This window comes from Salmo salar, chromosome ssa05 (genome assembly GCF_905237065.1).
Source record: "Salmo salar chromosome ssa05, Ssal_v3.1, whole genome shotgun sequence".
Lineage (NCBI taxonomy): Eukaryota > Metazoa > Chordata > Actinopteri > Salmoniformes > Salmonidae > Salmo > Salmo salar.
The window spans coordinates 63,573,777-63,586,107 of record NC_059446.1 but is presented as its reverse complement, the minus strand read 5'-3'; the positions used below and the strand labels follow the sequence as shown (position 1 = coordinate 63,586,107).

General features: G+C 46.0%; 1 protein-coding gene across 5 annotated transcripts in view; it reads left to right on the top strand.

The window, feature by feature from the left end:
• ddr1 (discoidin domain receptor tyrosine kinase 1) overlaps nucleotides 1–12,331 on the top strand; it is a 67,062-nt gene that overhangs the window by 30,067 nt on the left and 24,664 nt on the right. For all 5 annotated transcript variants that reach the window (XR_001328841.2, XM_014200988.2, XM_014200989.2 and 2 more), the window contains exons 2-6: nucleotides 1,536–1,693; nucleotides 6,882–6,984; nucleotides 9,546–9,621; nucleotides 9,868–10,020; nucleotides 10,373–10,520. Coding sequence is in view for 4 of the 5 variants with exons in the window: in XM_014200989.2 (XP_014056464.1) it covers nucleotides 1,536–1,693; nucleotides 6,882–6,984; nucleotides 9,546–9,621; nucleotides 9,868–10,020; nucleotides 10,373–10,520 (638 nt within the window). In the remaining variant the exon portion in view is untranslated. The remainder of the gene's footprint in view (nucleotides 1–1,535; nucleotides 1,694–6,881; nucleotides 6,985–9,545; nucleotides 9,622–9,867; nucleotides 10,021–10,372; nucleotides 10,521–12,331) is intronic.

Below are 12,331 nucleotides of genomic sequence, written 5' to 3'. Positions count from 1 at the left end.
AGTGCCCTGTCTACCCTATCAGGCCCCAGTCTAACTACTACAGCACCCTATCTGTCCTGGTGGTGTTATCTGTCTGTCCGTTCTGTCTGTCTGTCTTGTCTTGTCTTGTCTTAGCCCCTCTCCTTGTAGTGTTGATACACAGACTGGACTGTCAATCATCTCAAATATATCTGTTACCTTCCTCTATTTCTCTCTCTATCTGTCCTTTTCTGGCTATGTGATCTGATGAATGATCTACATGTATTTACTACTGTCTTTCTCTATCTCGAAACAACCCTGCTGCTATGTTTAAGCTAATTAGGGCTTGAGGAGGAGTTTGCAATAAGGGAGTTGGAAATGACATGATTGACATTTCGAACGCTGAAGTACTAAGTAATGCTGGCTAGGCTAATTATACCACCTTCGATTGGTTCATTGTGCAACAACAACAGATCTAAACCAAGCCAATGGTGTCTGTGTTGTGGTGCCACTAGTCAATCAATCAATCAAATGTATTTATAAAGCCCTTTTTACATCAGCCGATGTCACAAAGTGCTATACAGAAACCCAGCCTAAAACCCCAAACAGCAAGCAATGCAGATGTAGAAACACGGTGGCTAGGAAAAACTCCCTAGAAAGGCAGGAACTTAGGAAGAAACCTAGAGAGGAACCAGGCTCTGAGGGGTGGCTAGTCCTCTTCTGGCTATGCTGGGTGGAGATTATAACAGTACATGGCCAAGATGTTCAAAAGTTCATAGATGACCAGCAGGGTCAAATAATAATAATCACAGTGGTTGTAGAGGGTGCAACAAGACAGCGCCTCAGGAGTAAATGTCAGTTGGCTTTTCATAGTTGATCATTCAGAGTTAGAGAGCAGGTGCGGTAGAGAGAGAGTCGAAAACAGCACGTCCGGTGAACAGGTCAGGGTTCCATAGCAGCAGGTAGAACAGTTGAAAATGGAGCAGCAACACGGCCAGGTGGACTGGGGACAGCAAGGAGTCATCATGCCAGGTAGTCTTGAGGCATGGTCCTAGGGCTCAGGTCCTCCGAGAGAAAGAGAGAGAGACAGAGAGAGAGAGAGAGAGAGAATTAGAGGGAGCATACTTAAATTCACACTGGATAAGACAGGAGAAATACTCCAGATATAACAGACTGACCCTAGCACCACGACACAAATTATTGCAGCATAAATACTGGAGGCTGAGACAGGAGGGGTCGGGAGACACTGGTCCCGTCCGACGATACCCCCGGACAGGGCCAACCAGGCAGGATATAACCCCACCCACTGGTCTGTTTTGTTGTATTTTGTTGTGTTGAATTGAGTTATTTGTATCTACTAGACACACAGTGTGGATGTATAAAGGACCTACTACTGTATCTACTAGACTGGACCTGACATTTAGAAAGAAACCCATCCACACAGATTATCACCTCTCTCATTCTTCCTACTCTCTCGTATTCTGTCTTTCATGAAACATAAGAAATGATTCATGCATTCTGAAATCTTCTAATCCTCTCTCTCTCATTTGCTCTCATTCTCTCTCTCTCTGTGTCAGGTATGCCTGTGGTTGTCAGCGCGTCTCCGGACAGGTAACCAGGTGTGTTGCTGGTGCCATGGCAACGCCAGAGCTGCGTCTGTTGCCTGTCATTGTGGTTACTATCGTCCTGGTGGTGTTGTCGGCTGCGGATGACCACGAGTGGCACTTTAAACCAGGTAAGAGGTCAGATGTCAGAGAGGAAGTGGCTGTTTAAGGTCAAATCAGATCCCTAGAATATGATTGGTCGTTATTGTTGAAAATAATGGGTTCTCAATAACCTACCTAGTTAACCTCTCTAGGGGGGGTGGGACGCTACCGTCCCACTTGGCCAACATCCAGTGAAATTGCAGAGCGCCAAATTCAAAAACAAAAATACTCATTATGAAAATTCATGAAACATACAAGTGTTATACATCGGTTTAAATATTAACTTCTTGTTAATCCAACCACAGTGTCAGATTCAAAAAGGCTTTACGGCGAAAGCAAACCATGCGATTATCTGAGAACAGCGCCCAGCAGACAAATCATTACAAACAGTAACCAGCCAAGTAGACGAGTAACAAAAGTCATAAATAGTGATAAAATTAATCACTTACCTTTGATGATCTTCATATGGTTACATTCACAAAACTCCCAGTTACCCAATAAATGTTTGTTTTGTTCGATCAAGTCCCTCTTTATATCCAAAAACCTCAGTTTTGTTAGCGCGTATTGTTCAGTAATCCACTGTCTCAAACAACATCCGGTGAAATTGCAAAGCGTGAAACTCAACAAAACAGAAATTCTCATAATAAACATACATAAAAGATAAAAATATTATACACCAGCTTAAAGATAAACTTGTTGTTAGTCCAACCGCTGTGTCAGATTTCAAAAAGGCTTTACGGCGAAAGCAAACCATGCGATTATCTGAGAACAGCGCCCAGCAGACAAATCATTACAAACAGTAACCAGCCAAGAAGAGGAGTAACAAAAGTCAGAAATAGCGATAACATTTATCCCTTACCTTTGATGATCTTCATATGGTTGCACTCCGAAGACTCCATGTTACACAATAAATGTTTGTTTTGTTTGATAATGTCCCTCTTTATGTCCAAAAACCTCTGTTTTGTTGGTACGTTTTGTTCAGTATTCCATTGGAACAAAGCGCTGTCACAAAAGACAGACGAAAAATCTAAAAAGTACCATAAAGGTTCGTAGAAACATGTCAAACGATGTTTATAATCAATCCTCAAGTTGTTTTTGTCATAAATAATCGATCATATTTCAACCGGACAATATCTTCGTCAATAGAAAAGGAGAAACAAGAAAGGCCCGCTCCCAGTCACGCGCCGGCTTCATGTCTGGAAATTTCCACTGTCCACTCATTGAAAGTCCTGTTTCTCCCTCATTTTTCAGAGTAAAAGCCTGAAACAATGCCCAAAGATTGGCCACATGTTGTGGAAGGCATAGAGATTGTGAACTGCGTCATAAGTCTTTGTATTGTGGATAGGTTTTCAATGGAAAAAAAGGCATTTCAAAATAAAGGCACTTCTTGGATGGATGTTCCTCAGGTTTTTGCGTGCCATATCAGTTCTGTTATACTCACAGACATTATTTTAACAGTTTTGGAAACTTTAGAGTGTTTCCTATCAAAATCTACCAATTATATGCATATCCTAGCTTCTGGACCTGAGTAGCAGGCAGTTTACTTTGGGCACGCTTTTCATCCAAAATTCCGATTGCTGCCCCCTACCCTAGTGAGGTTAAAGCCAAGGTAGATAGTAGACGGACTAGAGATTGATGATCGTTGACCAATCGGCCAGGTTTAATACAATTTGAGTCACAACAAGGGAAAAAACTATAATCAGAACAGATGTGTTTTACCTTCCATTCAAGATCTCACAGGCACCCCCTCAGAAATGTCAGACAATTCCATCTCGGCCTCACCTATTGCCTTATCCTCCTCCTCCACCCCTCACCCTCTCTGCCCCTCTCATGTCTACATTCTCCTCACATTCTTGGATGTGTGCCTTAAGTCTGTCCATCAGCTATCAGCAGCCGATCCTGTTTCAGGTCCATGTCTCCTAGGCAGCCATGTGTAACAGGAGAGAGATGGTAGCAGGGAGATAGAGCCTTGGGTATTCAACCTCACTAATGTACAGGCTGCTCATCAACCTGTCAATCATACAAAGAGAGAGAGGGAAGGAAGGAGGGAGGGGAGGAGAGGGATAGAGAGAGAGTAGAGAAAATTAAACTCCACATGGTGAAACCAGAGCTGCCGTTTTCTGTCACCTCCAGGGTATCAGCAGACAATGAATTATCTGTCTCACACACATACACGCACAGTTGTGTCATCTGATTTGATCCATATGGTTATTATTTCCACACCGTTGCTGCGGTGATGCAACAACAAGTCTTTTATAGGAGGAAATAGCACATTAGTACCGGGATAATGAACTGATATGAAGAGTGAATAAAAGAAGGGAAACACCCACCATGTGTGTGAAAGGGGGAGAAAGAGAGATGGAGCGTTGGAAGAAAGTCAATAGAGACAGAGAGGGCAGTGACAGAGAGAGGAGTAAAAGAGAGATGGAGAGGCCTGGAGAGAGAGAGTTTTATTGGCAGCTTGGTAATGAAGTAATGAAACAGGCCTGTGTGTGTGTGTGTGTGTGTGTGTGTGTGTGTGTGTGTGTGTGTGTGTGTGTGTGTGTGTGTGTGTGTGTGTGTGTGTGTGTGTGTGTGTGTGTGTGTGTGTCAGAGGGTTTATCTTCCAACCCCACATTCCTATCCACTGACTCACTGACAGCAACTAAGTTAGAACTTCCCCCTTATCACCCCCCACACCCTCATATCACTGACAGCATCATTATCACCCCCCACGCCCTCATATCACTGACAGCATCATTATCACCCCCCACACCCTCATATCACTGACAGCATCATTATCACCCCCCACGCCCTCATATCACTGACAGCATCATTATCACCCCCCACGCCCTCATATCACTGACAGCATCATTATCACCCCCACACCCTCATATCACTGACAGCATCATTATCACCCCCACGCCCTCATATCACTGACAGCATCATTATCACCCCCACGCCCTCATATCACTGACAGCATCATTATCACCCCCACGCCCTCATATCACTGACAGCATCATTATCACCCCCCACGCCCTCATATCCCTGGCCGCATCATTATCACCCCCACGCCCTCATATCACTGACAGCATCATTATCCACCCCCCACTCCCTCATATCACTGACAGCATCATTATCCACACCCCCACACCCTCATATCACTGACAGCATCATTAATACCCCCCACACCCTCATATCACTGACAGCATCATTATCACCCCCCATGCCCTCATATCACTGACATCATCATTATCCATGACCTCATATCACTGGCAGCATCATTATCCCCCCACGCCCCCATATCACTGAGAGCATCATTATCCACCCCTACACCCTCATATCATTAACATCATCAGTTATCCACGCCCCAATATTACTGACAGCATCAGTTATCCATGCCCCCATATCAATGACAGCATCAGTTATCCACACCCCATATCAATGACAGCATCAGTTATCCACGCCCCATATCAATGACAGCATCAGTTATCCACACCCCATATCACTGACTGCATCAGTTATCCACGCCCCCATATCAATGACAGCATCAGTTATCCACACCCCAATATTACTGACAGCATCAGTTATCCACGCCCCCATATCACTGACAGCATCAGTTATCCCCCACCTCCATATCACTGACAGCATCAGTATCAGCCCCCATGCCCTCATATCACTGACAGCATCATTATCACCCCCCACGCCCTCATATCACTGACAGCATCATTATCACCCCCCACATCCTCATATCACTGACATCATCATTATCCCCCCCCACCTCCATATCACTGACAGCATCATTATCACCCCCCCACGCCCTCATATCACTGACATCATCATTATCCCCCCACGCCCCCATATCACTGAGAGCATCATTATCCACCCCCACGCCCTCATATCATTAACATCATCAGTTATCCACGCCCCCATATCACTGACAGCATCAGTTATCCACGCCCCCATATCACTGACAGCATCAGTTATCCACGCCCCATATCACTGACAGCATCAGTTATCCACGCCCCAATATTACTGACAGCATCAGTTATCCGCGCCCCCATATCAATGACAGCATCAGTTATCCACGCCCCCATATCAATGACAGCATCAGTTATCCCCCCACCTCCATATCACTGACAGCATCAATTATCCACCCAAAGCAAAGCCTCCGTATCAATAACAATAACTGAGTTCGATTTCCCCCCCACTAGCACAACCCCATTATCCCCTCTCATTTTCCATCACCACCCCTCCCCCACCCCAGTTAGTAGCACCATCCTGTCTCCCCCACACCCCCTTCCTTTCATATCATCTGGCCCACCACCACCACCACTCACTGTGACTGGTTCTCTGCCCTCCATTTGGTCATGTCTGGCCCTGCAGTGAAGTCATGGCAGATAGCTAAGTCATTGGATAGTGCCTGGTTGATATATGCCTGTGGGACTGTTGTCTGGGCTGATATTTGAACCGGGCAGAGCAGAGCTGTCCATTTCATCTGTTAACTGTCTGCCCTATGTCCTCCTCTTCCCCTCTTTCACTCCACTTCCACCTTCTCCTCTTCTTTCTCCTCCTCTTTTTAGCCCTGTGCTCAGCTCACCTCATCTGCCTGTTAAAGTTAAAACAAATGGAGAATGATGCCTCTTCAGTGTTATAAGCTAATAGAAGGATATCTGTTTGTAATGACCTTGGCAGCTCCTATTCTTCAATATTCATCCTATTAGATGATTCATTAACATTGACTGCACTTGTTTCTTCCTGAGTGACTAGAAGAGAAATAAGAGGTGACAAGGACATTATTGGATGAGCTCCACTACGCAGTCTGAGGATGTGTCCCAAATGGCACCCTATTCCCTATAGAATGCATGGCTTTTGACCAGAAGCTTGGAGTAGGGTGCCATGTAGATAGGAAAGATAGAGAAGGAAAAATATTAATTATAATCCACGTACTAATTCATATTTCCTGTTGCTGCAGGATTATTTTCCTTCTGTGAGAAACTGGTCAAATGAAGATCCTACATCTGTACATATAGCTATCATGTTACTCCTGATGTATGATAGTAGAATGTACGATAGTAGAATGCTCTATTCTGTCCTCTAGTCTCTGTATGACAGGCATGATGAATTCTATTATGTAGTCTCTATCTCATTCTTGTCCCCCCCCCCTGTCTATGTCTCCCTTTCTCACACACACACAAACACGAACACACATACACACGCACGGCCACATCCATGCAGCTCAGTGTCGTTATGCCCTGGGGATGGAGGACGGCACCATCCCTGACTCTGACATCACAGCCTCCAGCGCCTGGTCAGACTCTACTGAGGCCAAACACGGCAGGTACATATGTCGGTGTGTGTGTGTGTGTGTTTGTGTGTATTATTGCATACCTTCCAAAGGGCAAACAGCCCAGCAGCTGGCCTGTATAGCTCTGTGTCAGCTGTTATATTAGCTGATCTCTGTGGAGGAGAAATCTTTCTGGTTTACATCATTCTAAGACTCTGTGACCTATGACATATTTGGGTCCTTTGTACCTCAATGCTTGACTGTGGAGAGTGCAAATAGAGTATTCAAAATGTTTTTGCATGTGTGTGAGTGCCTGTGTGTGAGTGCCTGTGTGTGTGCCTGTGTGTGTGTGCAATTATATTATCTCTATTCATGTCTGGTTCTGGGTCTGTATCTCTCTACCGTTGACTATGTCTGTCATCTGTTGTCACCATGTTTAAATCACACAGGAGAAGACTATCAGATTACAATACAAGGCTGTGGCCAGCATGTCTCTTTATAGCACATTAGGTCATGATATTACATTACCAGCCTATCTGTTAAACAAGGCAGATTGACATGGTCTATTACTAGACATCCACAGAGTGAGTGTGTGTGTGAGTGTGTGAGTGTGTGAGTGTGTGTGTGAGTGTGTGAGTGTGTGAGTGAGTGTGTGTGTGTGTGTGTGTGTGTGTGTGTGTGTGTGTGTGTGTGTGTGTGTGTGTGTGTGTGTGTGTGACTCAGTTTCCATGTCTCTCTTAGCCTGCCGTGTCTGGGATGGGTCTGCTGGCTGACTGTCAGTCCATGTGGAGGTGATCAGCCCCAACCCCTTAAAGAGACACCACAGACAGACAGACAGACAGACAGACAGACAGACAGACAGACAGACAGACAGACAGACAGACAGACAGACAGACAGACAGACAGACAGACAGACAGACAGACAGACAGACAGACAGACAGACAGACAGACAGACAGAGAAGAAAGGGAAAGGGGAAAAGAGAGAGAGGGGAATAGAGAGAGCGAGAGGGAGGGATCGGGGAGAGAGAGAGGAGAGAGAAGTAGGGAAAATGGGCGCCACTGTGATGGAGGGAGGAGGGGGAGATTGAAAGAGGGATGGAACGAGGGAGGGAGGAAGCCTGGTGTGTGATCTTAGGGAGGTGCTCATTGATATTGTCCCAAAGCAGCTGGATGACAGCATGTTAGATGGAGGGAAGGAGAGAGGGAGGAGAGGGGGAGGAGAGAGGGAGGAAGGGAATTTAGAGAGAAGGAGGAAGGGATAGAGTACTTGGCTGGTCTGAGAGTGAGAAAGAGAGAGAGGGAATAGAGTGATGAAGGGGGATAGGGGGAAATAGAGGACTTGGCTGGTCTGAGAGTGAGAAAGAGAGAGAGGGAATAGAGAGTGATGAAGGGGGGATAGGGGGAAATAGAGGACTTGGCTGGTCTGAGAGTGAGAAAGAGAGAGAGGGAATAGAGTGATGAAGGGGGGATAGGGGGGAAATAGAGGACTTGGCTGGTCTGAGAGTGAGAAAGAGAGAGAGGGAATAGAGAGTGATGAAGGGGTGATAGGGGGAAATAGAGGACTTGGCTGGTCTGAGAGTGAGAAAGAGAGAGAGGGAATAGAGTGATGAAGGGGGATAGGGGGAAATAGAGGACTTGGCTGGTCTGAGAGTGAGAAAGAGAGAGAGGGAATAGAGTGATGAAGGGGGATAGGGGGAAATAGAGGACTTGGCTGGTCTGAGAGTGAGAAAGAGAGAGAGGGAATAGAGTGATGAAGGGGGATAGGGGGGAAATAGAGGACTTGGCTGGTCTGAGAGTGAGAAAGAGAGAGAGGGAATAGAGAGTGATGAAGGGGGGATGGGGGGAAATAGAGGACTTGGCTGGTCTGAGAGTGAGAAAGAGAGAGAGGGAATAGAGAGTGATGAAGGGGGGATGGGGGGGAAATAGAGGACTTGGCTGGTCTGAGAGTGAGAAAGAGAGAGGGAATAGAGGGGGGGATTAGAGGGGCGATAGAGGGCTGGTCTGAGAGTGAGAGAGAGGGAATAGAGTGATGGAGGGGGGAATAGAGGGGGGATTGAGGACTTGGACAGTTTGTCTCCTTTTGCACGGCAGTGATCTGTCATATTAATCATTTTGGATGATGTAGGATGGAGAGGCCTGGTTTGTCTCTCTCTCCCTTTCTTCATCTATCCATCCCTCCCTCGTATCTGATCTACTGTATGATGCAGTGAGGCCTGGCCTCCCTCTATCCCACCTTCCCTCCCTCCATCAGTGTCAATGACCTAGTGTTCTGAATGGTAGGTTGACCTCAGTGGGATCGCCATCAACTGTAGTATAACTTTATTGGCATTCGATTCAACAATGTTGACAGGAAGAACTGTGTCTTGGTGTTCGGGCTGGTCTTTATATGGTCCAGGTTTGGTTTGCTTCATGAGGACCAGTTCTCAGTGTGAATTGATCCTAATGCCAGCGACTAAGTGGTTGTATTGTGGTTTGTTTCTGGTGATGGATATTGTGGTCTCTGTAAGAATTATTTGTGGTTGGGATAGTTTGGATGATAAAGTTATATTCTATCCAGAATGATCTCGTTATGGAATCCATAAATGTATAATTCAATAACTCTTCCCCCCCCCAGGTTGAGTACAGGAGAGGGAGACGGTGCATGGTGTCCTGCAGGAGCAGTGTTCCCCAGTGCTTCAGAGTACCTCCAGGTCAGACATGGGCTACAACACATACTGTATGTGAAGGATTCACTGTTTCCATTGGCTAGAGGTGCATTCATCCTGCCAATACTCACATTTTATTGGGTTATAGCTTGTGTTTAATTGAATCAAGGTAGAAGTTCCTTAGTTTCCCTGTGTTGGAGTTAGAGGGTCAGGGTGGGCTGAGGGTCAGAGCACTACATTACAACTGACCTTAGATCAGTGACTAGAGACGTCTTGTTCTCTCTCTTCCAGGTGGACCTGCGCTCGCTGCACTTCCTGGCTCTGGTGGGTACCCAGGGTCGCCATGCCGACGGGCACGGCCAGGAGTTTGCCCGCAGCTACCGGCTTCGTTACTCCCGAGACGGACGCACCTGGATCACCTGGAAGGACCGCTGGGGGCAGGAGGTAAAGAGAAGTGTGTGTGTGTGTGTGTGTGTTATCTATCTAATGTATCTCTCTCCCCTTGGCTCTGCTTTTCTGACTCATTCCATTATTTCTGTCTTATACAAACCTTTTATTCAGCCACCCACTCACAACATCCTTGAATCTCACTAGTTTCCTAAAGCCCTTTTATGTATCATTCATTCACTATCATTTCTATATTCCATTATGTCCATGTTGCTTTTTCACATCTAAATGCTTAGATTCATGGTTATTCAATGGGTCACATCTAAATGCTTCTATTCATGGTTATTCAATGGGTCTCCATGCTACTCTTGGCTGTCTCCCGTCTCCCTCCTCCCCCCTCACCCCCCAGGTGGTGTCTGGGAATGAGAACACCTATGATGTGGTTCTGAAGGACCTGGGTCCACCCATTGTTGCCCGTTATGTCCGCTTCTACCCCCTGGCAGACCGGGTCATGAGCGTCTGTCTACGAGTGGAGCTCTATGGCTGTCTGTGGAACGGTGAGTCACACTGAGTGTCTGTCTGTCTGTCTGTCTGTCTGTCTGTCTGTCTGTCTGTCTGTCTGTCTGTCTGTCTGTCTGTCTGTCTGTCTGTCTGTCTGTCTGTCTGTCTGTCTGTCTGTCTGTCTGTCTGTCTGTCTGTCTGTCTGTCTGTCTGATAGTTGGGAAATATGTGTGGATGGGTTCTGTGTGGGTGTGGGTCGAGAGCAGATGAATTAATACGCTCTTAGAAAAAAGGTTCTGGATAGAACCAAAAAGGGCTCTATTGCTTGTTTCATATACGGCACTATACACTGTAGAACCCTTTTATAGGGTTCTTTGATCAGAACCCCAGGGGTTCTTCTTCATTGAACCAAAATTGGTTCCACATAGAACCCTTATAGAACCTTTAGGGGGGGGCATATATGAAGCAAGCATAGAACCCCTTTTGGTTCTTTTTTTCTAAGAGTGTAAAGTGGATACAGACAGACATTGAAAAGAAGTCCTTTGGAAGATCACAGCACAGTGGACATCACACTGTCTACTCATATCTCTGCTGGCTGCACTACAGACACTTAGGGGGATGGCCAACGACTTCACCATCCTTAGATATAATTCCTGTGCGTGTGCGTGTGTGTGTCGCCTTGAATTTACAGTCTTTTTTCTGGATTTGAGAAATGTCCAGCAAACAGGATTTGAGAAATAAGGCTGATTATGTGTCTTCAAATAAGCACGTATTTCTGCAGATAGGGTAATAGGATTCACTCACCATGACTTTTAATTTACTGTCTGGTTTGGCCTGAGATAAAAACCATCCAGTTTTACCACAGATAAGTGACACTACAGCACAGAGGATGATAGATGGTATGTTCCATGCTCACAGAGCACCAGTGCATTACACTGTGTTTATGGGAGGGTCACGTCTCCTCCTCTCTCCTCTCTGTCCTCCCTTCACACAATGGTTGGCTTATTGGCTGTAAATCAAGCCTAGTGCTGAGCCTTAATGCCTGGGGTCGCTGCATCTGGATGCATCCCAAATGCCACTAGCTATTCCCTGAACAGGGCTCTGGTCAAAAGTAGTGCACTGTATAGAGAATAGGGTGTCATTTAAGACTCAACCTCTGTGTGTCTCTCTGGGGATAGATTGACTATCTTCCTGGAATCATGATTGTCTGTTAGAGAGGGTTCTGTCTCTGTAACCACTAACACTATAACATGCAGATTCACAGAAATGGCAGACACATTTCTCAGCACACATTCCTGTCCCATCGTCACGTTTTACATTGTGGCGGGGAACGGGTATGCTATGTGGTTTGTTTATTGTGCAAGACCCCAATGGGACTGAGCCCATGTCCCCCACACACATGTACACACACGCACACAAACACACGCACACACTCTCTCCCTCTGTAAAAGCTATTTATTATGGATGTGAGCTCTGAAGGTGAAGGTGCTAGTTACAGTGAGTGACTTCAGGCCTGTGCTAGGAGAACATGCTGATTAGCCATACATGCTGGCTGGGGGGAGAGAGAGTCTGTTTCACTGACTAATGTTCTATAGAGCTGCTCTGGTCTGGAGAGATCTGCTCTGCCTGTGTGTTTCTCACCACCTGAACCCAGGCTTAACCAGCGTATGTAGTTAATGTGTAGCTGACCAGGCCATGGTAAATCTGATGTATGTTGTATCTTATTAAAGTGTACATTATTAATGCATTCTCTCTCTATATACTTCCTCTCCCCCTTCTCCCTCCCTCTCTCCCTCTTTCTTTCTTTCTTTCTTTCTTTCTTTCTTTCACTCACTCACTCACTCACTCACTCACTCACTCACTCGGT